Source organism: Melospiza melodia, chromosome 6 (genome assembly GCF_035770615.1).
Source record: "Melospiza melodia melodia isolate bMelMel2 chromosome 6, bMelMel2.pri, whole genome shotgun sequence".
NCBI classification, from domain to species: domain Eukaryota; kingdom Metazoa; phylum Chordata; class Aves; order Passeriformes; family Passerellidae; genus Melospiza; species Melospiza melodia.
In genome coordinates this window covers 59,955,165-59,982,942 of record NC_086199.1, presented here as the reverse complement: position 1 = coordinate 59,982,942, position 27,778 = coordinate 59,955,165, and the positions used below count along the sequence as shown (strand labels likewise).

At 40.0% G+C, this 27,778-nt stretch overlaps 1 protein-coding gene across 2 annotated transcripts; it reads right to left on the bottom strand.

The window, feature by feature from the left end:
* Positions 1 to 26,587, bottom strand: NUCB2 (nucleobindin 2). Of its 2 annotated transcripts, XM_063158563.1 has the most exons (13): positions 26,485 to 26,587; positions 16,010 to 16,153; positions 15,284 to 15,391; positions 14,449 to 14,575; positions 11,985 to 12,088; positions 10,178 to 10,363; positions 9,460 to 9,550; positions 7,870 to 7,928; positions 6,655 to 6,747; positions 5,550 to 5,639; positions 4,829 to 4,999; positions 4,452 to 4,533; positions 1 to 2,771 (listed from the first exon to the last, which is right to left on the bottom strand). In XM_063158563.1, the coding sequence occupies exons 2-13, from the start codon at positions 16,151 to 16,153 to the stop codon at positions 2,659 to 2,661; spliced, it is 1,368 nt and encodes a 455-aa protein (XP_063014633.1). In that variant the 5' UTR covers positions 26,485 to 26,587; the 3' UTR covers positions 1 to 2,658. The 2 variants fall into 2 exon arrangements, with proteins under 2 accessions (XP_063014633.1, XP_063014634.1); XM_063158564.1 differs by lacking the exon at positions 1 to 2,771 and having other exon boundaries at positions 4,444 to 4,533.
* Between the last annotated feature and the right edge of the window lie 1,191 nt (positions 26,588 to 27,778).

Here is a 27,778-nt window from a genome sequence, read left to right as displayed (position 1 = left end):
TCACTGTGCTGAGTTTCAGTTTAATCCAGTTAAAAACTAATCTATACAAAGTACAGAGTGGGGCTTTTTTTTTTCTTTTTACATATATTGCACCAGAGATATGAATTTGTACAACATTAACCAAATTTTACCCCTTCATCCTCCTACCAAAACCGCAGCCAAGTACAAAACTGAATCTCTGCATTTTTGTGGTGCAACTGGTGTCTGTATAAAGTCAGATACAGTTTTGTTGTAATCGCCTCCTAAATGAAAGAACACAGGCATAAGCACTTGTGCCCATGATATTCCAGTCCCTTATTTCTCTGTGGTTATAACTTTCCACTTCCCGAGTTACAACAATTCTTTACAAAGCCCTGGATGTTTCCAAATAAATGGGAAAAGGGGGACAATTGCCAACAGCAGAGTCAGGACCTTACAATCAAATGTAAGAGACTGCAATGAAACTGAAGCTTGAGCATTACATTACAAAGCTTTGTGACATTTAATGGCATCTTAGGAGGCTGAAGTAGCCTGAAGGAATGATTTGTGTGGTAGAAATGCCTTCACACCAAAGCTTTCAGTCCTTGAATCTCTACAAACATCTGTGGCTGTATCACTTGTCCTCTGCAAACTTTCATGTGAGATGGGGAAAACACAGAAAGGTTTCCCCTTGTCTTCACCATGACATTTGAATAATTCCCTTTGTTTCCCTCCTCACCCTGTTACCCATGATCAGGCTGCAACCCCAAAGCCAGGGCTGTGCCCAGAGAAAGTTACAGCTCCATGAACCATGTCTGGGCCTCTCTGCAGACAGATGAGGCTGCTGAAAGATATTTCAGTCTCCAGACACAGACAAAATCAAACTGTTTTAAAATTGCATAGAAATGACAAACAGTGGAGACATCGGTTTTGCAAACTAAAAATGTCAGCTACTTGCATAAGGAACAAAAAGAAAAGGTGAAATAAGTCAAATTGGGTGGTATAAATGAAGGAAATGCAACGTGACAACAGGATAAAATAGATAAATAATCTGTTCTGGCATTGAGTTCTGCTGCATTGTGTGGAGAACATGAATATGCCCAGGTCTGATGGAAGAAGCCTTGAGCATGGGAGGAATGTGCCTGGCTTCCATCAACCAAAGTTCTTCAGAGTGAAAAATCTCCCAAATGTCAATACAAAATGTTAGCAATTGCCCTCTGGTTTTTTGAGTTTGCCTAAAATATTCAAGTCTTATTCTGAAAGGAACATCTTTCTCTAACAGATGTGCTTCTGTTTCTTTGCTCAAGCCCCAAAATATCTCTTTTAATGCCATTGTCAGCAGTTAGCCACAGAACAGGAAGGAAATGCAAAGGATGCAGGCAGAGGTGTGTGAATCTGCTCAAAGCCAGCATTATACAATCACAACAATCCCTGTTTAAAAAACAAAACGAACAAAAAAACAACCACAAAAAGCCAAGCAAACAAGGAAATCCACACAGGGTTTACACTATAGGATAGTTTGTTTGAAAAGAATGAGAAGCAGGGACACTGGCACAACTTTTCAGCATTATAATAAAACTGACATGAAAATCAACTTACTCTTGTAAAATCTTGGCTTGCAATACTAGGGACCTATCCTGGTTCAATACCAAAATAACATAATCAAGCAGCACCCCTGGCTTGGGACACTTCTTAACCTTAGACCAACTGCTGAAAGACTCATAAGAGTCACCAGTGAGAGCCTTAACAAATCCCAGATTCGTGTCTGGGAAGAGCTCTCTGAAGCACATGGTGCACTTTGAAAAATCTGGTTTTATTGTAGGAGGTAGGACAATTGCACAGAAAAAGACAGTGAGTCTTGTTCTGTTTTGCACAATATTTCTATCAACATAAAAAGCTTACTTAATAACATGCAAAATTTTGAGATCAGCTGGCATCTGATGAAAGGAATGGGGACAAAAGTGCTGTCCCAAGGGCCAGTTGAGCTTTCAACTGCTACACAGAATTCATCTCAACAAGGAGGACGGTTCAGATCAGTACACAAGCACAGTATTCCTTTTGAAGGCTTTCAGTGAAGTTCTTAGGTTTCTGTAAACATGAAAAATATTCACTGTTCCACAGAATTCTTTGCTGTGTTTAAATTTTACAAAGTGCAAGTTTTCTGTGATTAAGAAATTTTATTTTTATTTGGTCTCAAAGAAGGAAGAGTTTGGTAGTGCTGGAAATAGGCCTTTATCTATGGTCTTTATTTCCCCATCTTTTGCTTTTCAGCATTTCTGGAAAGAGTTTCTACATCAAACTAGACCTAACTTAATATCCAGGCCTGTTCCCTGTTTCCTCTCTGAGAAGATCCTGATTCATGCCTAAACACAGAATGGCAGACATCTCCCCCTTCTTTGTGAGGGGAGAGTTCAACATCTCAGTCCCCTGGCCAAAAAAACCTTTAGTATTAATGGTTTCCTTATTTTCCTTCTCTGTTATAGCCTCTACATGATCCCCTTGTGTTTCTTACCAATGCATTTGAGAGAAAATTAATTTAACTTAAAAAGCAAATCTGATACGTCATTCCTGATGTCTAACATTCCTGATGATTTTACAGTCTGAGGGAGAAAGTTCATGTTTGACTCTGATTTCCTGTCCCCCCCACCCCTCCCTCCCTCCCCAAATAATAAAGATGCTATAAAGTTGAGGCACGAGTGGTTAAGGGTGAACTGGATCAGTTCTGACAGCTGCTTCTTGCACGTGTCCTGGTGGTAAAGGCTGATCTCCTCCTGCTGGGTGCTGTGCTGCATCTGCAGCTTTGTGCTCAGCAGCTGCAAAACAAGAACACAACCCTTTGTAACATCTCAGTACACTGGCCCCAAATGTGGAAATTCTCTAAATTAAAGTTTCTAGCATAGGGACACTCAAACAAAACCTTTATTTTCTGGTCTATAAGTGGAATCAAGAGTTTTTGGGATTGAGACCCAACACACTGCACTATTAGTCAGTGTTACCTCTTAGATTACAAATTGTTTCTGCTTTCTGTGAAATATTCTCACATAACACATTGTTCTTTCTGAAATAAATCATGTTTTTATGAGACCTTTAATTCCAATATGGGAAACTTGAAAAAGAAATAATTAACAACCTGCTCCTGTATGTTCCTCCTCACTGCATCAGTACTTAAAATGTTCTCTCCTTGCCTACATTTGAGTAATACTAATTTTCATCCTTTGATGGAAGATTTCAGAACATGCAAATTTATTTCTGGATTTTTTTCCCCCCTCAAATTCCTTTAGTAGCTCCAGTGGCTTAGAGATTTAAAGTAGTGTCTACTTGGACATCCTTGATTCAGTGAATGAGTAATGACCAGTTCTGGCTCATATATTGAATTCTCATGACACCTAATTAAATGACTTTACAGAATGATTTTACATAAAAAAATGCATGTGTTAAGAACAGTATCTGCTACAATATTGCCAGTATTGAAAGATGTACCATCTGCAATTACACAATGGTTTTACTGAAGGTGAGGGGAATTGAGGCTCTTGGATTGAAGGATCATAAAATGAAGTTACCTCCAGGCAGTTTCAAAGCAAATAAAAGGCAGAATTAAATAGGTTCTTAAATCTCATCACTTTCCTTCACAGAACTGAGTGGGCAGAATTTCAGGGTAGCCAACAAGGTAAGCTGTAGTCACTGAACACAGCTCCTGAGGTTTGAAATCCCACTGCTGGCCCTGCAGGAGCAGTTAAGAGCTCCTTATACTCAACAGGCTGCCTAGATAGATCTGAAGCTTCTATTTGAGATCAATGTCAGAAGTTCTTGAGCTTCACTGATCGTGTCAGCACATGAACATGGAAGCCAATAAAGCCAGCATAGTTTCAGCCTTCAAGAAAAGGCTGATTTAGGATGCATGGGGCAGCAGAGCACAAAGGAAACCTGGGCAGTGTGCTATGGATAAGAAGTGCTAATATATCCCTGACTTTTGCTGTCACCAGTGATGAAACGCAGTGATCTTTTTATGCCACTGCCTTCTCCTGAGGGTGTTGAAGCCATTGGTCATTCACACTGCCCATGGCTGACTTCTTGTGTCCTGCTATATCCAGCTGCTGCCAAATTGGCCACTGAGGATTTTAAATGCTTTGATTTGTTCTGCAGCCTCAGACTGCAGTGCAGCCACAGATCATGGGACCTGTCTTTTGTATGTCCCTGTTCTTCCCTGGATGCCCTAATCTCAGTATTTCAGACTAATACAACACAATCCCTCCTCCTCTGCCCACTGGATGCCTTGTGCTAGGACTCTGGTTTCTTACTATGGACTTAAAAGCAGTGACATTTCAGGAGTACTTAGTACTTACTTCACTCTGAAAAACAGGTTAGTGAACCTCTCTCCAGAGGTCATTAAAGCTGCATTAAGTTAATAATTTTAACAGCAAATATGGAGGTAATGTCTTTTACATTGCAAATCTGATTTTTAAGTTTGTGTATCCGCACAGAAAGTCACATACGGGGTTGGATTTTCAGCTCTCCACCTGGTCCTGCAGGAGGAATTCCTTGCTGTAGTTTCTTTTGTTCCATCTGTTTTACAACCTGGTGAAAAATAAAATACAGCAGTTGAAAAACTTGAATTTGCCACCTTTCTCTGATGTGACATAAATGAACACACCTAAACCAAATGCTGCAGTTATGTAAGGTCTTTCTTAGTGGGTGTAGTGTTGAGTTGCTTTAATTCAGAACACCAGGCTGTGTTTTGCTGTGGTTCCATTAGTTTAGAATTCAGCTGGGACTCATATGAGAAATCAAGTCTCCAGAACTGGGAATTGTGGAGAGCCACACAAGGACAGAGAAAAGAGGAAACAGATATATGCTGTCCTCACACATGTACCTGCTGAAGCTCTTGTTTCTGAGCCTGAAGCTGATCGTGCTGCCTCTGTAGCTCTTCCTTCTGTTTCTGAAGTTCTTCTGCCTTCTTCCTGAGTTCATCTTCCTGCTGGGAAATGTGATTTTCGAATTCCTTCAGCTCATCCTCGGTGAAGAGCTGCTGTTGATCTAGTGTCTGCAAGAAAATCCATACAAGCGTGAATACTTAGGAAAATACTTAGTATGAGTACTCAGGAAAGCAGGAGTATTTTTTATTTTCTTACTGAAATTCTTACACGATTCACTAAAAAAATCCTCAAAACAAAATAGTGAGACATGACACTGTGTATTCTCAATGAAAACAGCAAAACAGCCATTTCTCACTATTTTCTCAACAAAGCTCTACTAGGGATTTAGATGTAGGAGAAAAATATCCTCTTTCTTCCAGCTGAGCTCTTATCTTCCCTTTGAAGTGATTCATAAACAAAATGTGCATTTCCATTTGAAAAGCACGTGTGAAAAGCTCTTCCCGAGTCCCGGGGGTGGCGCCAGACCTTTTCTGTGTGTGGAATTCACATCTGCGTTACATTTAGGCAGCTCAATGCTACCTTCAGCCGAGGGGCTTAACGACACACATACCAGAGCAGAGCTGAAAAAAACCAAAGGTCACAGACATGCCGCTTGGTTTCCTGCTCCAAGTGCTGGTAATGGTGCTGCATGTTGTACTTGGAACACATTTTCATTACCTCCCAGCTGTCTGGCTCCAAAAATTCCTTTTTCTCTGTAGCTCGCAGGAACTCATCCAAAGTCACTAGCCGGTCCTTGTTGATGTCAACCTATTTGAAGCAAAAAATTAAGCTCAAGGTAAAAGACAGCTTTTGGAGAAGCTAATGTTTTTATTTCATCAATCAAATATAACCATTTTTAATTGTTTATATGTCCCATTTTTGAGGGAGAGCCCACAACATTTTCTGAAAACTCCTCGCATAAGTTTATGTATCTTAACAAAAATAGAACTACAAAGTAAATCCTGACATTTTACTTCAAAATTCACTGGCTTTATTGGAAACACTTGTGCTCACAGTCCAAACACTAATAGTGGAATGCATGATTTTTTTTTTGAGAAAGATGTTTTGTAGCTTTCTGGTAACTACTCTGACTCACAGTTACAAAATTATCTCCACCGTTGGAGTGGGAGGTTTTGAAAAATAAAAATCCCACCCAACTGAATTGTGCTGAAATCCTTTAAGGGGAAGGGAGGAAATGCTTCCCTTTATGACTAATAGATGACCAGGCTTGCTGTGTTCTTCAAGTTTAAGGAATACAGTTGAAATACAGAAATATTATGGGTGGAAAACAGTGGTTCAAAACACTCCCTTCCCATTCCTGTGTCTCCTGAGCTGAAAACCCATCAGACCCAGTGAAGGTTTTCACTGCCACAGGTGATGGCTTGAGCTCTGAGCCCCCTTTTAAAGGGACAAATCTGAGCTATTGAAAGAAGACTTTGCTCTACTCCCTCTTCTCACACCTAAATCTTACCCATCTGCCAAGTGCCAAAGCAAATTTAGTCTTCCTTGTTTGACACAGAACTCACAAGGAATTTCTGCGGAATCTCAGAATCTGCAAACAACCAAGGCTATAGAACAATTCCTTCTCTGGAACTCCTTAAATGAAAACTAGCCAGCAGGCATTACATCAGAACACAGGGACAGGGTTTGAGAACTGTAACTTGGCATAATCCCAGCACAAGCAGCTCTCAGTGTGACAGGCCATCCCTTTCTGCTGCACTTGGACAACACTTCATGTCAGGAGAAATGTATTTTGTGAACACAGAAAGGAATCAGCCCCCACCTCATTCATTACATGTTCTCTCATTCTCAGCCTTTCTTCTTCCATTTCAACCATGTCATCCTCTTCATTCTTGGGATCATAAACTTTTTCTAACTGAAATTTAAAATTAGTACATGTTAGTTTGAAGAAAAGGCTGCTCATTCAAATGGCAGAGCATATCTGGAAAAGTGGTGTGAGATGTTCTCTGTGTGTGCAATGTTCCTCTTTCAGCACAGTATTTAAGCAACAAGTGAGCCTTTCTTTCCTAAGAATGAAGTTTTCAGTTAATTCATGTGGTCTGTTACACTTCAGTGCCGTGGATGTCACAGTCAAGTTGACCTCAGTGTGCAAAGTCTGATCCTACATTTGATTCAAAGCAGGCAGAGGTTCCATGTGGTTTCTGGAATTGGACAGAGTGGCTTTTTCACCAGGGCATGCAGCTGACCCCATAAGCATTCAGAGTATCACAAGACAAATTCAGTGCCAAATTTAATGGTTCACTTCTCTTCTTGCACAATGTCTTTCTAGGGAATTCATGCTTATGTATTTGTACTTGGCTTTCTCAGGCACTGAGCTTCACTTGCCCAGCCACAGGTAATTTGGTAATGGCCCCAGACTATTAGTTTTTACACTACAAAACTATAAAACAGGGAGACCCCTGTCAAAAAGGACTGCACTGTATGTTCATTGTAGTGAAGGGGATTATGGCAAGTTATTGCACCAGAGTTAAATTTTTAGACAACAAACCAAGGCTTAAAGAAACTAAGAGCCAGTCTACTTTATCAGATGTACATGTGCTTCAAACTAGCCAGACATAAAATAAACTTCTGTAGCCACTTCCACAGGGCTGTCCCTGAGCCAAGGCACACAAGTGTGACCCTTTTTCTCATCAGACTTGTTGATGAACACTGATTGAGCACAGGTGCCCAGCTTCAGAACCTTTATCAGGTGCATCTAGGGAGGGCAGCTCTCTACACTGCAATTTGCACAGGTAATACCTATCCTGCAGATTAGTTACAGAATCTCCAGCAAGCCTGGGGCAGAAAAATGCATGTGCACTAGATTTCTGATGTCTGACTCTTATTCTTCAACTACTTTATTTTGCCTGCTTTTTACACTTTTGTAGAAAAATTAAGGATGTATGAATGCTCTATTTTGTAGTCCAAAGTCCTCAAATATACTTGGGAAAAACAGACATCCCTGTAACCCTTTACTGATAGAAGATAATTTTTTTACCTCTTTAGTAAATAGGGCTTCTAATTCTTGCTCATCCAGGAAACCATCATTATTGACATCTACAAAAAGAAGTTTTAACAATACAAGTTGAGTGCATATAGAAAGTCACACACATAATAGATCTCCAGGAGTTAAGTAAGGATCAGTGTACACACTTAACAAGAAGCTGGTTACAGAGGTTGTTTCTACTGTTGAGGTTTTTAGCAGGCATTGGCTGGAGTGTCACTTTTGGTTGGTTGGACAAGTCTGCAGCAATCCCTCCACTTCTTAGATTAACAAACTGAAATAGGTCACCACAGGATTGCGCAGACTGCAACTGCCAAAAAATATTGCTGAGAACAAGTTGTCCCCATTTAACCACTAAATTTGTAATAAGACTCAGGAGCAAGCACCAAGATTCTGCAGAAAAACTTTAACTGACAATATGATCCTTAAAAACTTAAAGAATTACATCAAAATCTATATAAACATGAAGCACTTGAGATACGTGTAAGATGACTTTTCATGACAAATGCAGAGAGGAGAATACTTGATAATTAATGATCCATCTTTTATCCTACATGGTGCTCTGAATACTCTTACACTACCTCTGAAATGAAAAGAAAATATCCACTTCAAAACAATTACACAAAAATACTGGGTAATAATTTGAAGTTTTCTATATTCTAAGCTCTAAGGCAACAGGTGATTTCAGCTGTTTCTGTTTCAGTAGGTTTTGCACAAAGAAGTTACCAAAAAAATTTCAGAAAGCTATTTTTCAAAATCTCCTTCTAGAAAGAAAAGATTTAGGAACTATAACTAGATGATCATTAAGGACCCAAACCATTCTGCAGTAATACATGCTTATTGTAAGTTATAAACTGAGATAAAAGTTTAGGCTCAAACTAGAACACTTTATCTGAATTATCATCTTTGAGATTAGTCAAATTCTGTGTATTGTTCAACCCTTTGCAGCCTAGTGCCAGGCAGGATCTATGTAGGGGCACTTTATGATGAAGCATTTAACAATATCAGATCAAAGTTGTAAAGCAAGGTGTTCACTGAGATGCATCCTTATCACTGCTACTGCTTGTTGTTTCTAGCTGTCCATTCCTCAGAAATCTAGGGGCAGGATTAGAGGGTTTTTGTTCTATCAAGGGAATATTGCAGTTTCTGAAGAGCCTTGGCCCTTCTATGACCACTCCAAAGATTAGGGGCATCTGGTACTTAGGTCCAGAGATGATGAGATAGCAGGTTTTGCCCCTACACAAATCTCAGAGGATTTATTCCCATTACCTACTGTGCAAGCAAAGTTATAGATATGGACAGCCCTCTAACTACCCATACTTCCCCAAGGAATCCCTACTGTATTTTGCCTGTATGATTTTAGGAGCAGTTCAACAAATCTCTGAATGTTTTAAATTTTAAACTGCATTTAAAACATTGCATGAAATTTACAAACAATAACAAATATTTTCTCCTTTGTATTATTCAGATTCACCCAAGTTGCTTGAGGTGTAAGACTTCATCCTAACATATGACAAACTTGTCCTCAGCAGAATGTAACAAAGTCACTTCACTTGTTCATGAAATTAAAACTAAACCTCTTACCGTGCAATTTGAAAAATGTTTTGGGGTCAAATTCATTAGGATCTAGTCCATCTGCTTCTTCCCACACCTCTTTCAGTTGATCTTTGCTTCCCTATAGATTGGTTACAAAGAAAAACTATTCAAAAGACAATTTAGTGTAATTGCCCTGCATTACCTTTGCATTATGGTTCCTCTGAAAGGCTTGCCTTATTTGCAGATTAGTCACGTGGCAAATGGAATCAGTGGCATTTTCTTCCCTTCCTTTTGGACAAGTTTAATACTTTCATTACACAGAAAGGCCCAGGGAAAGAGGGAGTGTAAAGGAAATGCATATTCTCTGGAAAGGAGCACCTGTAATGATCAGTTATGGCCAGAGAGCCCCATCCAGAAACAAAAGCTGAAGGGAGCTGAATTATTTTGCCTTTCCTAGAGCAAATGTACTGTGATGCAGTTCCTTGCAGGCCAGGCATACCATGCAGGCAGCCCTACAGTTTTGAATAATGTTCTGGCTTCTACCTTGTGAATTTCAGTGTCTGTGTAGGAATTCTGGCAGCAAATAACACATCTGTACAGAAAGAATGGGGGTTTATACACTGGGGTTTGCCATGCTCTCAGCAGTGTGCCCATGTCAGTAAGAGGAGGCAAATGATGAGAACAAACAAACTACACCCTTCTGTGTATGAGCTTTTTCTCTCTGGAAAGGAAAGCTCACACTCAATCAAGTAAGAACAGGCCTTACAGGATGGTGAACTTTAGGGTGATCTCCATGCTTTTTCTTCATCTCCTCAAATTTGGATTCTTCCTTCTTCCTCTTTTCTTCATCCAGTGTTTTTAAATACTCTCTCCTCTCATGTTCTTTCATCATCTCGTATTTCTTAAACTCCTCATGGCGAGTCTTATCGTAGTTTTCCAGGTCACTTGTAGCCTAAAAATAGGGATACACGCAGACAGATGATTATGTAACATAATCTGACATTAAAACCACTGTATTGTTCAGATCTGTGGGCAAGACTGGCCATGCTGCCATTCAGGGCAGTCTGGCTGGGGCTTCCTTTCACATGACAGTGATGCAGAAACATCTCTCCTCCCTTGGTTATTTTCACAGGAGTTAATTTCTAATGGTTCATCTGTTGGACAGTTTTTGCAATTACATGGTGCTGTAAGAAAGCTTCAAGGTGTCCTTTCTCATCAGGAAGTAATAAATGAACTCAAGTTAATCAAGTCCTACACTAACAGTACCATTAATTCCTTGATCATTTCAGAATAAGAACATTTGTAGTTTATCCTACAGTTTAATGACACAAGTGCCTTCATTAATAATTGGACTTAGTTTGCAGCAGCTTAATACAGATTAAATTAAAAGGCCCCAAACAATTAAATAGAGAGAAGGGGTATGAGAGGAGAATTTCTGACAAGTTCTTGTATAGAGTTTAAAGTTGTGTCATTTTCATACAGGCCAAAGTATGAAAGGATGTTTTGGTAGTGCTTTTCAAAGTAACATGTTTACACCTGATACTGTCTCTCCATTATTTACATTTTACTTTTCAGATTCACTGTATGTTTTAAAAAACAATTCCAAAGCTAAGACCCCCTTAAGTACCCATTACACCCTGTCAGTACCTTGGCTGAGAAATGAGAAGACAAAACAATAAAATATGTAATAAAAAATAACTGCCCTGTTAAGGGTATGCTTCTCCAAGCCAACCAGAATTTTCCCAGAAGTGATGTTCAGAAATGTTTAGGAAAATTGTAATATCTCTACAAAAAATAATTCTATAGAAAATGGAGATAAAATCTTCCATGGGTAAAAAAAAATTACACAGAAATTATCGTTCGATTTATTTTGAAAGTATTAAAAACTATTCAAATTCTCATATCAGACATGCAGTGCTCTTTGAAGTGTATCTGAGACATTTTTTCTCTCTGGAAAGTCTATTTTTCTCTAGCAGTTGAAAAAAGCCATGTCCTGTTTAGCTTAACTGCATCCCTTGAATAAACCTCACACACCTGTGACTGATACTGAATCTGCTGACCAGACACTGAATGCCATGCTCAGCATAAGCAACTTCTAATATTGCTACCTCAAATTCTACTCTGCTGTGGTTTTGCAGCTTGATGTGTATACAGGAGATCCCAAAATTCATATGGCTAGGCTAGGGATGATTATTTACATCATTCTGTGAGAATTCTGTATCATTTAGAAACAGAAATCAGAAAAAAACACTTGGGAAAAAAGCACCCCTATCTCACCTGTATTTAATTTAAAGGCTCTCAGAAAGGTGTGTTTTATTCCCAAAGTTGCTTGTACTGGCATATGAATGTTAAGTCCTGCTAAGATGACATCCCAAAATCTATGGACTCTTTTGCATCATGCACACTGGCACCAGTTTTCAAGTGTGCATGGAGACAACTGACTTTTCTTTGAAAATGAAAACTGCATGTCATTTATAAAATGTGGTGTATAGGAAAGGACCTCCCTTTACCAGAGGTAAAAAGCATAAAAATTAAACCCCCAACCCCCACAGCAGTTCAGTTCTGGTACTCACTGCTTTGATCAGCATATCCAAGTCTTTAGGTTCAAAAGTGTCAGGATTCTGATGGTTCAGGTGCTCAAACTGCTTAAGGAGAGCCTGATGGTCTATACCAGTGTCTGGAAGAACAAGGTATACATGTAAAACTGAGGACTGAATAATTTTTTCATTGTTGGAGGAAACTACAGTAACATTTTTCAAGTTGCTTTTCCTGGAGCAGGTTGACAAACATGGTGGCAATTTGATGGTACTACATTCCTACAAACTTGATGTAGTGCCATCACGTTTGATGGCACTACATTTCTTCTGCTGGGTCAGTGCTGCATTGCACCTGATCATTTTACATCCACAAATTACAGCTTCTGTTTCAGCAAGAGAAAGTATGATTAATTTGAGCTTTACAAACAAAAAAAAAGTCTTATTCTGTTTTATATAAATGACATCATTGACATTGTGCTATACCTAAGCTAACAACCTGCATATTTTTCTTGCATGGGGAAAAGTCCAACTCTTCTACTGCCCTGGATGTTTTGCAAATGACACATTTGGCCAAAGATTTATGCACAATATGGTGTAAAATTGTATCAAACCAAATAAGCAGATAGTTAAACTTCATTTGTAGAAAAAAGTGAAGTGCAAGACAGTGGAGAGTCAGGTCTTGGGTCTAAAAGGTGGAAACATTTTCTCTTCCTTGTGACAGGAGTGATACCCACCAATATCACCACACAATGCACTAAAACTACACACATTTCTACCACAGCTTCTCTGTTACCATGGTCTCTGAACACTAAAGCTACTCTCTTATGCTTTCATATGTTAAGTACAACAGTTGTGACAAGCTGTTACTAGATTGTTTTTAAACAAATAAAATATTCTTTGCTAAGCAAATTGGAAAACACTTTTTTAATATACTTTTTTTTTTTACAAACTATCTGCTTTACAATCAATGCTGTGTTTGTATTAACACAAAACAGCAAACGCTGGCCAGGGCAGATTTCAGCCATCATTCCTCCCTGGTGAGATCATAATTTCTGTTTAAATATATGTGCCTTTGTCTGTGTTTGAAACATTTTCAGAAGTGTAGTAATAGACTCCAGAAAAATCAACAAACACTAAAAAAACACCAGCCCCCAAACCCATTTTTCTCCATTTCTTACATTAAGGGGAAAAGATTAATTCTATTTGATGCTATTTACTTGCCACATGACTGTATGATCTGAGACTCAACTCCTAACATTCTTCTAGCCTGTACTGATCAGTCAAGGATCCTGGTGAAAATGTTTAAAAACACATCTGGATGAGGACTGAATTTATGCTGCATATAATCTCAGGTCTACTTGTCTGGAGTTTTTTTAACCTGATCCAGCTGAGAGGAATGAAAAGAGGAGGGGTTTGTGTGCCTTTTTTTTTCTTTTTGTTGATCACAGAGAAGACTAAGATACTAAATAGTGCTGTAGGGAAAATATTACAAGAGCAAAGATAAGGAAATCAAACCACTCTGCCTGTTGCTATTTCAATGCTCTTTGTGCCTATTCCAAGATGTTGTCTAGCTGTGTAGATGCAGCTGTATTTTATAGTTAATCTGGCCATACTTGTGTATGATGTGAAGCACTCATGGGCAAAGCTGACTATAGAGTTTGCCAAGTGTTTTTACATCTTAGTACTCATCTGAATATTCTGAACAGGAATAATCTGTTCCCAAATGTAAGTTCTCACATTTACACTGTAAGATCTGAGGTGCTGGGGGGAATTCTTTTTCTAAAGCATGCTCTGTTAGTTACTACTGATTTATGAAGGCAGAGAGGGGCAGAAGTAATCAGTCCATTAAGCTTCACAATACCTAAAACAACTATGTACACAACCAGGTATCATTAGCTGCTGTCACCTAGCTGTGAATGTCACCATGATGTCACTGGACTGCTTGTCTGCAATAGGAACAACAGACCCATAAACATTTTTTTGCCGCATCTAAATTAGCTTAGCCTGCAAGACAGATCCTTATTCTAGGAGTATTTTATATGATGTGTTATGTATTCAATTCCTTGGGATCTCTCTCAAAAACTTGCAAACATCTTTACAATAATAAAATACCAAAAAATTAATTTTCTACCCCCTAAGAATATGAAATATTGTGTCATAGTTTTTCTCTTAAACATAGTCCTGCCATGTTACTGGTTCTCTGTAAGTAATTTATGAATTGATGCATTACAAAAATAAGAGGTTAAAAATAAGAGGTAGAAGTATCTGAAAAATCCACTGACAAACAAGTTCAGTTATTTATAAAACAGAGATGGTTTGCTCTTCTCCCCAGTTTCCTATAAAGACAGGTCTGTAATGGCTCCAGGCCAGCTCAGAAAGGACACTGACTCTCAGTTTAGTCATTACTGGTGACAACAAACAATGCACAGCTGCTGGACTTTGACATTTCTCTAACACAGTTCCATCTGTTAACTCACCTAAATAAATTCTGTACTCTTACCTTGTACAGAATCCATTTTAGCTTTAATTAACATTCTTAATCTTGCTACCTCTTGTCTCTTTAGTTCATCCAGCCGTGTCCTCACATGGTGGCTGACTAAATCAAGCTCTCTGCTTAGCTTTCCACTCTGTCAAAAACAAAAAAGTCACGCATAAACACTGGAAGAAAGAAGGCTTTAGGATTCCCATTAGACATAAACTGCAAGACAGCAGACTAATGGCAGTCTCTGGCTATACTGTAGCCCACACTGTAAGAATCTCAACATTTTTTCAAAGAGCAGATTCAAAATTTTTATGCTTATGGTTATGGAAACAGAGAAGAATCCTAAAAGCTTTCAGAAAAGAGAATTTCTAAGTATCTTGCTCCTCCAAAGAGCCAGACCATAGCCTTGAGGGAGCAATTTTTAATAACATTTGTGGCAAATTTCTTGATCAAATATTCTCAGCTGAGTTCAAAAGAACTGTGAGAAGCCCACAGAGTGCCTGATCCCTCAAGGAGGGCTGTTGGGCTTCAGGGAAGGCACAAGGCAGCAGCAGCAGCCACTGATGTGTATTGCAGGTACCTGGAAATGGAGAGGAATCTCCAAGGCTGACCCTAGATACAGCACAGGAGGGAAAGATGCCACAAGCTGCCAGCAGCAACATGAGGGATCAAAGCAAACACAAAAGGCCGGATCTCCTCCTTAAGTCTGTCACTTCAGACTGTTTCCTACTCATCCCTTCCTAAATTTCCAGCTCCTGAAGGGGCAATTCACAACAGCCACAGGAAGAAAGAATACAACATACATAATTATGGATTTAATTAACCTCAATTTAACTCTGTTTTTCAAACCTACCTTTATTTCTTCTATGTCAGCAGTCTGGAGTTTCTCCCTGAAATGCTTATCAGTTTCCAAGACATCTATTACTTGCCTGAGATATTCATCATAATAAAGTCCTGTATCCTTCAAAAGAAAAAAAAATGGGAATTCAGGAAAGACCATACTGACAATTAATTAATTAGTTTTGTTTAAATACAGTTATTAACCTGACACTCCAATCTTAGCAACACAGGCACTATGCTGTCTTACATATCTTTGTGTTTTCAGATTTGCATCATTGCCCTATAGCAATTTATGATCCATTTGTTTCAGCAAATGACAAGGAAGAGGAGAAAAGTGATTAGGAATCCTTGTAATACAGAAACATCTGTCATGTTAATGTAGTGTGTAGCTTTTTTAAAACAGTGCAATTCATTTGTTACTTTTCTGTTTGAAACACTGAGCTGGGATCAGTGAGTGGAATTTCCTAAGGCACCACCCAATCACTTGAAGTAAATCTCTGTGGAACAGTTATGTGCTTCCTGTTGTAAGCTGGGAATTCCTTCCATGTGCCAGCTCACCTTTAGCAGCTCATTGAAAAAAAATTAAAGAGCAAATTTAAACAGAACAATCCCACAGTAGATGACACACACACTGACAATACTATTGGGGAATATCAGTTTCCTTCTAAAGGAGTTTGCTGTATCCAAATTACTAACAATTAGGATATACACTTAATTAGACCAGTTTCTTTGTACTTACTGGATTTTCTACCTTCTCTCCTTCTACATGGCCTTCTGCCTTGACTTTTGTCTTATCTATGTCTATAGGTACAGCTTCCAAGGCCATTAGGAGACATGTCAGCAGCAGCAGACACTGCTGGGGCAGCACAGATAACATCTTCATCTGAAATGAGACCAGGTCATGTTAATTAATCACAAAAATTAACACATCAAAATTAACCTGCTCTACTGAGGAAAACTTTCTTACATTCCTACACAAATATCTGTAATAACCCAGTTTCCTCACAATGTTCTGCTCTCAAGGAACACAAAAACTCCAAGAAGTAATACAGCCTTAATTTCTGAAGGGCATTCTTAGGCAAACAGATTTCCTGAGATTGGCTTCCACTTGTGTGCAAACCTAAGCTGTAAATGGTGAGGGGTTTGTAACCTGCTGAGGTATTATCAATAACAGATGGCAACACCTATTTAGGATGTTCAAGTCTCACATAACTAATACTGAAATTCCTACTTGGATCATGCTTTTGCTGAATTTATTGGCAAACTCCTAAAGATCATTTAGGGACATTGAATCAGATCTTAGTAGATGTCAGTGGATTTTATGTTTCAACACTGCAATACTTTGCCTAATTTGGAGTCAAGACCCCTTCCAAAATTTATTTGCAGGAAGAATATTTTACAATCCATGTTATATCTGTATTTCAGGTGATTTATTTCACTTGTCAGAGATTCCTGAAAAGTGGTATTCACATGACCTGAAATTGTTGCTGAGGGCAGAGCTTTATTAAGATGGTTTTCCCCATCCCTTTAGTGTCTTAGGTGGAGCTAACTCACACATAATTTGATGAGCACTGAGCAATTTGAGTTCTTGACCTTTGTCTCCTTCCCCTCTTTCAAACTTGGTTGAAAATAATTCATTCAGAAGCTAGTAAGATGGAATAATTAGATAGTGAGTGCAGGGAATCCAGCTAAAAGAAGTAGTGATGGTAATCCAGCATCTGACAGCAAGTCAGGCTCTTGGGACAATCTGGTCAGTTCAGACAGTGACACTCCACCATCTATGAATATTCTACTGGAAGTTTGAGCAAAATCTAGTGCTATATTGGTAATATAAATCACCTCCTAGGGGGTGAAAGTTGCCAGTCAAAGTCTGTCTAAAATTAGCTTAGATATGCCAGAGAAAAAGACATAATATTGAAGAAACGTGCAGTCAAATAAATCAGAAGTACACCTGCTACAAGAGGAATTTCTGTACAAGTGCTTTAGCAAGTCATGCAAGGAATTCTGTCAAAAGTATTTATGTCCACCACCACCAAATCTCTTTTTAGGGGGAGGGGAGAGAGGGACAAACTAATTATGGTGTCAGTGCCAGTTTTCCTGGCTGCATGATCTGTACTTGACAGAGACGCATTGCTTTTGCTTGGGTTAACCTGCCCTTTACTATGGCAATACATGTTGATAGTGGCACACACTTTAATATTAAGCATTGTTGACACTCTTTATTCCCCCTTATTCCATGTTAGGAAAATAAAAGCACTCATATACAAAAAAAACCCCAAAAAATCAAAAAACCAGCAAAAATAAGAAAAAAAAAAAGAGATGCATTCAAGATGTGTAGAGATATTATTTCTTTTGTTGGGGATGAGGAAGTAGCTGGAGATAAATGTATATCCACCTATCTAGCTATTGTTTTATATGTCAAAGGCTTAGGAATTATAAAAAATTTTGTAAATTCTTTAAAACTGTTTTTTTAATCACATCTTCAGCAAAAGGAGCCTAAATGGATTATGCTCTGCAATACCTGTTACTTGCATTTTTAAAAATAATTAACATCTGATCATTAGCAGATGGGATAGCAGGAGCTATTGTTGCTGCCACATTGAGCATTTGAAATTGGATGTCAGCATTACTGTCAGACTCACAAATCTGACTAGCCTTGCCTAGGTTAAGCCCTTAAAACAAGCAAACAAACACACAAAGAAACCAGACCCAGACTGATTTGCTGAAACTGGTAAGTTAATTTCTGTACCTCTGCACAAACTGTTGGCTTGCAGGGACTTACAAAGCTGATAAGTGAATGAGTTGGTTTTTCACCACTGCTTTTAAAATTGCTAAAGTTCCAGTATGTTGGGTGTTTTTATTTACAGAATGTTGCTGTATAAATGCTGTGCCTAGGTTTGTAATTTCAACAGGATTTCATCACAAGAGATGATGATGATAATAACTAACAAATACTAGGTCTTCAAGTCTCCTAATCTTGATGTAGATGTCAAGACTGAGAGTAGTTCTTGGTACTACAGGTAAAACAAAAACCCACCTGGCTGAAGTTCTTGCAGAGTATGAATGGGGCTGTCTAGTAATTTCTAAGTGAAAGGATGTAAGCGTACTTCAAGTCTAGGAAATGCATGTGAAACAAACCTAATAAACCCCAAAATACTCATCAAGTATATAATAATTATATATATATATATACACTCAGCATTTTGCAAAACGTCTTTTGCAAGGTTATGTATGTTGAAGTATTCACTTTAAAACAGTGTAGCCTTCTGATAATACTAAAAATCTGGACCCTGATAGATGGGTATTTTTCCCAAACAAAATATTTTCATATATACAAAATCATAGTAATAAAGATAAATTAGTATTATTATACACTGCTCTAGTTAAGTGTGTAAACAGTGTTTTAGAAAATCATTATGAGGCTAGGAAATGAGCATGCTGAAGCCCATCAGGTGATGGCAGGGAAGCAGAGAAAGCCAGAAGCTCAGGTGCTTCCCACAGCTCTGGCATTGACTCATCCTTTGCCTAAGGCAAGTGCTAATGCCAGCACTTTCAACAATGACACCTGGTCTTTGATCCATTTTAAAGACATCTCTTAAAGCTCCTGATCTACAACTCCTAGTGACATGAACAATTGTGGAGACAAGGATTGCCAGTTTAGGTTGAAGAGGGGAACACTTGGATTTTTCAGACCTTTTCCTGATAGCTAAAATGTCCCTGCTGAGCTGAACCAACAGAGGTATCAGTAACCCTGCTGGTCTGCCAAAGCCCATGTGAGGGAGCAGTAATCACCTCCAGATTTGGGATGGGCAACTGGAGCTGTGTCATCCTGAAGTGCCTCTGCAGTATCAGCAGAGTTCATCTATCAAAAGGCCCAGTCAAACCAAGTCCCACTGGCTCTGCTGACTCTCTGTGGAATTGGTGCTCATGGGCAATGGGGTTTTTTTTAAGCTTTGTAATTACATGCTGTCATACATAATGGGAAAAACTGGATGGTATCACAGTATGTTCTTTATATCTATTTGATGTAATAGGCTGCTCAGAAGACTTCATCAGGCAGTTTTGCTTCAGATTGTGCAGTGGATGTTTTTATTGTAGCTTTTTTGATAAAACAAGCCAAAAAATTTCACAAATACTGGGAAGAATTAAAAGGAGAAGAGTCTCCAAAATGGGTAAGCAAGCAATATCTCCATCATCACAGCTGACTTGGCAGACAATTATGCCAAACACAGCAGTTCCCACAGTATTTTGAGGAACCCAATTGTGATATAACAAGTAAACTGGAAATACATTTATTAGAATAAAAAACAATTACCTAGTGAAAAGATAATTACTGTATTTAGGTATCTTCTAGTCCAAGACTATACTCACCAAAATTTCCTCATGAAAGCAGGTGACTAAGACATGAGTCAGCCTTTAGTGTGCCAGTGTCACCTGAGTCACTGGGCACCTTCTACTCTGACGTGTACTAAAAGAGAGAAACCAGGCCCATTGCAAAATCTAACATTCATCACCTGCCAGCAAAACTCAATTCTCAAATTCAGCAGCTGCAGGGAAGAGTGAGAAAAGGCTGGATGAGAAGAAAAGTGGGGGTTCCCCTTTCTGTTCCTCCAAGTGAGTTCATTCCACTCTCAGCCTGCTACCAGCTGCTTTTAAGAGTTCTGGATTTTTGAAAATCCATTCCTAGATGCCCATCCTTTCCCAGGCGTTTGGAGTGCATCCATGTCAGGAATGTGGCTTTCTTCTGTACCAAAGCCACCAAGTGAGCAATCACAGAGGGTGCTGCAGATGAGAAGCAGTGTCACTTTGCTCACTGCCATCAGCAGTACCTAATGCACAGCATACACCCTCCCTGCCCTGCCATGTGGATTACAACAACTACTACTACTACTACTACTATTATTATTATTAAATATTTTTATTAAATATTATTATTAAATATTTTTATTATTATTATTATTATTATTGTTGTTGTTGTTGTTATTATTCCTACTTCTATAAGCTTTAATAGAAATATAAACTGCCCACTGACTACTTTATCAAAAACAGATGGAAAGAGTTAAATGTTATAATTGTCATGTGGAAATAAAGATATTTTAGTCAGACAAGTAGCCCACCTTAGATGTATTGGTAGCACAACTGTAATCTGCTGGTATCAGAAATCAATCTTATCTTTACAAGAGGGATAAACAAACATTCCCACTTCTAGTACATAAAGAGAACTAATCATAAAAGCAGTGCTCTAGAACTGACAAATATTTTTGTTTATAAGCAAAGCCAATATCCTAAGCTTTCAGGGAAAAGGAAAAATAGCTTCTCCAAGTACTTCAAAAACTACAAGCTACTACAAGCTCTTGTAGCTTGTAGTGAGAGCTACAAGAGTGAGACAGTCAGCAGCAAAGAGAGCCACCAATGTACTTGCATGAACAGAAAAATACAACTGGAAAAAAAAAAGCTGCAGGCTGCCTGTCAGCAATCTTGATTATTTGTTAATCACAACTTCCTATCTACATCACTGAAACAGGGTTGAACATCTGAATTATAAAGAGCTACAGGCTTTGAGAGGTAACTTCAAAATTCCACTTTTAAAGTTTGTCCTAGCAACAGTAACACACGCTGCTAAACACCTATTTTATACAGCTGCCAGGTGTTATAATACAAACCCAAAAATTACTTTTCATTAATGCAGCACCCATTGCCCAGAAAACAGCATCATGCAGGTACTGGTATCTCCATCACCTTCCCAGCAAAGCACAAGTATTTTTAAGGAAGTAACACCCAGTGTCAGAGTTTCTAAAACTGAGTGAGGCAAAATTATATAGTAAAATCAGGATGCAGTGTCTGCAGTGTCTCAGTGGATGGTTATGATGCAAGACAGCACAACACTGTAAATGTCACATCACACATTTGCACTTGCCAAACCCATGTGTACAATGATGGGCAATGAAAACATAAATCTGGACTCACATAATACACAATAAATCTACCCATTGACAGATTTCACATATGCCTGCTCTATCTGATATGGAAGTCATTAAACCTGTGTGAGACACAGTGCAGATGTGCAGGATAACAGTAATGTTCTCTACAGTCATGACCATAATGTGACTTTCTATTTTTATGCTGTACACTGGAGAAATGAACAATCTTCACAGGCAGTGCTGAATTAAAAACAAACAAAAAAGCCAGGAAATAGATAAAATATATCTACTGATTTTTATTTTTCTAAGGATATTCCACCATCAGTAGTGGAATGAGAAGTAAAGTATTCCCTCATCAGTCTGCTCCAGTCACCTAGCATCTTCAATCTGTTTTCACGTCTCTGAAACAGTAATATAGCTGTCCATGTATCACAGCTTAAATAGGAAATGTTTAATTCCATGGGCTTTTTTCCATTTCTTTAAAATTTATTTGCAAATCTATTAATTGATCCACTTAGAGAACCCTAAAAAAACTACATTACATGTTTGAAATTAGGCAGAAACACATTACTCTTCTGCCACATTGTTTGGAAACACCAGTGTTAGTTCCTCCCAGTCTTTTTCAGGAGCACTTGCTGCACAGACACCCAAAGCTCTCATGCCTTAAGCAGGGTATGAAAGCCCATGAACCAAGAGTTAATGCATCTTCTTCACACTGTTAGTCCAGTGAGTTAATCTGGCAGAAGCACAGCTGACATGTGGCAGCAATTTTGAGAAGCAAGTGGAAAAACCTGTTTGCAGCCACTCTGTTAAGCTATAAGCCTTGGCAGTGGTGAGGGTTGGTCTCTGCTCTTGGCCACCAGTGCCCCACACTGGGTTTGCCCCTAGAAGACACCAGCAGGAAATGACATGCCAAGGGAAATGGCTACAAGCTGCAATAGTTTTCCCCATACAAGTGAATGTTCCAAACACAAAAACACCTGCACCTTTCCCTTCCCAAATGAAAACTGATCCTTTTAGAAGTTAATGTGCAATCTATTAACTATTATAAACCAGCTATTATTGCTATATAATTATATATACATAAAGTTTCATTATTCTACAAGTATTTTCCTTTTCTGTCAATGCTGTTCACTTAACTGTATGATTCAGATGCTGCTTTTTTTTTCCTGGCCAACATCCAACAGGTTTCACATTGGTCATGCTGTCCTAATCTTTTGATAGAGCACATCCCACTCAGTTCTCTGCACCAGGAGACCTTCCTTATTTTTTCAAGAACCATTTTAATCTTGCATGGAAATAGTTCTTTATTAAACAGTATTACTCAAGTACATAAAGGAAGCAGAATCTTTTCTTCCCATCCTGTTTACTTGACTTAAATTCTTTTGAGCTGTATTTGTTACCTTTTCACTGCACTGGAGCTGCTTAATTCTCTTTACAACTACAAGCTGCCTGATGGAACAGCTGCTTTGTTCAGCTTCCCAGAAAACACAGCATGCCTCGACTGCGCCTAGTACAACATTTGCTGAAAGAACCTCCTTTTTAAAAATGCACTTCAGCTGTTCTATTAAATGAGTCATCCAATAGTAACACAAACTATGAATGCTCGAGTGGGAAAGAGCAATTTTGTGTTCAAACCACACACAGTATAGGATAATATCATGAAACAACACAACTATGGCCAGAAAGATGGCATAGAAGGAAATTGTATGGCTGATGCCACACACGTGCTTAGCTCTGTCCTAAGTGAAGTCTGAAGACTTTTCTTCTTGTTGAGATGCTAATGGTTCATAATTTAAAAATTATGTGTGTATACACAAATACATATACATATTTACAATATTACCTGCCTCCAAGGGATTTCCCTGTCCTTGCTTCAAAAAAGTAAATACCTCTGTCTACAAAGCTACCTTACTAACTGAAGAATGTTGAAATATTAGCCTTGTTTTTCAAAGCTACTTGCTTGGTTTTATTAATTCTTTCCAATAACGTTGCCTCACAAAAAGATTTATGAAGCCAGTAGTCAAGCAAAAACTTGTACTGAATTCAATGTACACTTTATAAAAATCTTATCAGCTTCAAAAGGAAATTAAAAAATAATTACTGCTACAACAATAGCTTCCTGCACTCTAATTTCAGTTCCCACACAGAACATAATACAACAGTACACTTGGAGCCTCATAAATTCATTTTTCATAAATGCAAATGGCAATATTGTCAGGGCTGACGTAAAAAGCAACGTCAAATGTGCTACTACACACAAACAATGAATGAGCTTTAACTCTAACTCAAATCTAAAAGTATTTCAATTATTCCAACAATATGCATTTTGCTCTAGTCAACAACAAGTGATGATGCTAAAGTAAGCCTTGAATGCCCCAGGAGTCCAAGGTACCTTCCCCCCTTTGAAAAAAATACAAAATAGTTGTCCGGAATAAATCTAGATCTAATGATGTGGAGCCAGATTTAAAAATATTTAGGCACTTAAAGACAGCTGCCTAAGGAGATTTATGCTCACAATTTCCTAATTCCCATTGATTTCTACTTGCTTAGAAACAAAAACACACAACAACATCCCATTCTACTTTTATAAAGACTAGCAGGAGAAATGCAATCATGAAAAGGGTCTACACTTATCCTGAATACCTACGATGAAGAACAATATTTACAACTGAATATGATTAAAATGGTTCTAATGAAATGCAGTTTCTTTTGCTCTTCCAACTTCAAATCACACACATATGGAAGAGCAAAAACTATTGAGAGGAACATGACTTTTGACTGAATTCACTTGGTTTGGCATTAGCACCTGGTCATGCCTGTATCTACATAAAAGCACACCCTCGTGTCTGGTGTCTGCTAAGTATTGTCAGCAACTTCAGAGGGATCTTTTCTGCTTACTGAGCAATCAATACTGGCAGCACAAAGCCTCACTAGATCAAATACCTCCACACAGGAGCTCAAGTCATAGGAAGCCCTGATAACAGCTTCAAACTCACCAGTAAATTATTTTATCTTTCTTATCTAAAGCTCAATTGTTTAGTCAGCACAGCTCTGAAACTCCTGCATCAATATTTCCACACCTCTGACAGTTAAGTCAATATATTCTACATTTTTATTACCTGAGAGAATTACTGCTCTCCACTTTCATGGCTGCAATTTCAGTTAGGTATGTATAATGGGGGGATGACAGTTTTTGACAGAAAATCTTCAGTTTGGCTTATATGAACAGAAAGCTTACATCAACAGCACTACCAGAACTGCAGAGGCAAGGTATGAAAACTTTGCCTTAGTATTATTAAAAAATAATTACTGTTGTTGCTTGGTTTTATTTGCCCAGTGGGGTTTTCTGAATATAATTTCAGACACCAAATAATGGAATCTAAGGCAGTGTGATAACAAACTTAATACCAGATACCTTTGCAACCAATTGTTAATGTAAGTTTTAAGCAGACCCAAAAGGCAATATAAATTTATAATTTTATTTCCCCCTTTTCTTTGTCTTGGTTAGAAGTGAATGAGATTCACATTGCTCTACATTGACACAATTTGTTTAAACCTATGTTATTTTTTTAAATAGAATTGTCTTTCTTATTCTGAAATAAAATGCTGCCACCATCCTGGAGATAACAGAAGCAAGTAAAGGAAAATAGATGATGACAGTTAGGAGGCACTGTATGTAACCAGGTTAGTAATCTGTGGCCCATGGTGGAAGCAGCACTGTGACTGTGCAAGATCATTGTGTAGTAAATGACAGTGAGAAACATAACAGGATCTTAAGTGCTCACAGAAATGTGGGCTTCTCCCATAAACTTTCTGTGAGTTTTAAGCAGAGGTCCACAACAGTTACAACAAAACCTGGTTTCAAAGTCTTTGAGTGGCTCCTATCCAGTCTCTACAGGAGGAATTTTCCCTGTGCTGCTTTGTTTGGTTGACAAAAACAGTCATTCAGAATTCGGAGTAGAGGTGCACCAATATTGAGTCAGCTACAGGAGTTTCCTTGACACCGAGAGGAAACAAAATGTCAAAAAACCACAAACCTCCACACTGAACTTGATACCATGAGTGCACAGGCATTTCACTGTTGATACTGTGATGGTTTCATGTTGAAACTATTGGATGTTATCTTTCCATAGCAAATACTTGTAAGTCAAACAACAAAGGCTTTTTTCTCCTACGGGCTTACTAAATAATGTTGCCAAATGCAATCTCTTTTGAAAGCCTTAGCCGTTTTCATTTCAGCAAAAAACATTACCTCCCTGAAGCCATACCTCAACCTTTTCCACTTTTGGAATTCTATCTGAGTGCAGCAGCCAGCCTGGCACAGGAGTACCTTGCAGAGCTCCTCCAGGGGTACCAGATAACAGCACACTAAGATGTGGTGAGCTCTGGGACCCCAGCACAGGAAGGACTGCGATCTGCTGGAGTCAGTCAGTCCAGAGGAGGCCACCAAGTTGGTCAGAGGATGGAGCACCTCTCCTCCAAGAAAACGCTTGGAGAGAGTGGGGATTGTTCAGCTTGGAAAAGAGGCTTCAGGGTCACCTAATGGCAGTTTTTCACTACCTAAAATCAACCTTCAGGAAAGATGAACTATTTAAAAGAGCATGTAGTAACAGCACAAGGGGGGGAATAGCTTCACACTGAAAGAGAGTAGGTTTAGATCAGATATTAGGAAAAACTTCTTTCCTGGGAGGGTGGTGAGGCAGAGGCACAAGGTGCCCAGGGAAGCTGTGGATGCCCCATCCTTGGCAGTGTTCAAGGCCAGGTTGGATGGGGCTCTGAGCAGCCTGGGGTAGTGGAAGGTGTCTCTGCCCATGGCACAAAATGATCTTCAAGCTCCTTCCAACCCAAACCGTTCTTCGACTCTAGACATCAATGCCCGAGAGCTGTGCCCTTTCTAGTGAAACCCGCCGAGTCTCCTGCCCAAGTTTTCCCGGCGGTTGTGCAATTACGAGCCACTCCACATTTCTGCCGCTGCTGCAGCTGCCGCCGCTGCCAGCTCCGCTTCCATTCCTGCCGGCGCCCCGCAGCCCGCCGCCGCCTCCCGCCCTACAGCCTGCGGGGGGACACGGGCACACACACCCGCACCTGCAGCGGGGAAACTTCAGCTGCGCCGCGCTCCCGCTCCCGCTCCCGCCCGGCAGCCCCGAGCCCCGCGATCCCCCCGCGCCCCGGCCTGGCCGGCGGGAGCGCACCGCGACCCCCGCGTCCCGCCGCGACCCTGACAGCGGCCGCCCCGCCGCCAGGCCTCCGCCCGCGCCGCCGCCGGGGGCACAGGGACGGGCGGCGCTACCTTGGGGTCCCGCTGCGGCAGGAGAGGAGCCGCGGCTGCTCGAGGGCTCGGTGCGCGCCGATGGCGGGTGCGAGGCGGGCGCTCCGGCGGGCGCGCTGCTGCTGCGGCTGTGGCCGGGCTCGGTGCGACGGCCCCGCGCCCGTTGCCATGGGCACAGCGCCCGCCCCCCACAGCGCGCCCATTGGCCGGCGCCGACCCGCGGCGGCCATCGCGGAGCGCCCCGATTGGGCGGCGTGGGCCCCGCCCCCGCCGTGACGCGGGCGCCGCGGAGCGGGGAACGTGGCGGCCCCGGGGGGCGGGGCCCGTGCCCGCCGCTGGCGTCACCGGCGGGGCGGGGGGCGGTGCCCGGGGTGAGGGCGGGATCCGGCGTGAGGGCGGTGCCCGGGGTGAGGGCGGGATCCGGCGTGAGGGTGGGACCCGGCGTGAGGGCGGCCGCCGGGGTTCCTCCGGCTTCCGTGCCCCTGGGTTTCGGTGGTAGTTCGCTCCCTGTCCCCAGCAGCGTCCTCTGCAAAGCTCTTGCAGCGCCAGGCACTGCCCCGTGTCCGTCGTGAGCTGCAGTGTGGGAATTTGAAAATGTGTTCCCACGCATCTCTCCCCAAGATTGCTCCTTCTTGTTCTTAATTCTTTTCGCTCATTTGAGCTTTAGCTGTGTTCAGACCTGGTTTTTGCTTCCCCTTAAATGATAAAAGTCTTAGCCCCCGTGCAGGTTTAACAGTTTAGGAAATCATCATATTCGACCTTTGCATTTGTTAATGCTTGGTGTAAGCTTGGGGTTTGATTTGTGGATTTCCATTCCCACCTGGTTTCAAGGTGTGGTACCTGGCAGGTTTTTGGCTATTATTTTCTGTGTGCTTTAAGCATTTATTCAGCACTAAAAGGGCTCAGAAAATACTCATATTTTGTTTTTGTTGGAAAGGTAAGTACCAGCTGTTACAACAAATGCACTGCGCTTTCTATAAAATAGTGATTTCTGGAATAAGCATAAATTCTACTTGTAACCTCTTATGCTATCTCAAGACTCTAAGCCTGTACTCCTATTTAAAGAGGTGTACTATCATATACAAATCATTGCAAAACTTTTGTCACTGTGCATTTTATTTCTGTTATTCTAATTTACAAGATAAATATGTACAAGGTAAGGTTTGGCTTGTTTTTTTTTTTAAGAAACTATTGGAATATTTTATACAAATTACAGGTAAATTATTGAGGGATTTGCTCAGCCAAGGGAAGAAACTCAAAACTGCCACGGGGTTGAGGGTTAATTGTAATGAGGGCGAAGTGGTGGTTGAAACTG

Coding starts and splice junctions, on each gene's coding strand:
- NUCB2 (XM_063158563.1), bottom strand. CDS start 16,153: ATGAAGATGTTATCTGTGCTGCCCCAGCAGTGTCTGCTGCTGCTGACA. Junction 6,748..7,869: donor AAGCCCTATTTACTAAAGAG/GTAAAAAAATTA, acceptor TTTAAATTTCAG/TTAGAAAAAGTTTATGATCC. Junction 2,772..4,451: donor AGAGCTGAAAATCCAACCCC/GTATGTGACTTT, acceptor CTTGTTTTGCAG/CTGCTGAGCACAAAGCTGCA.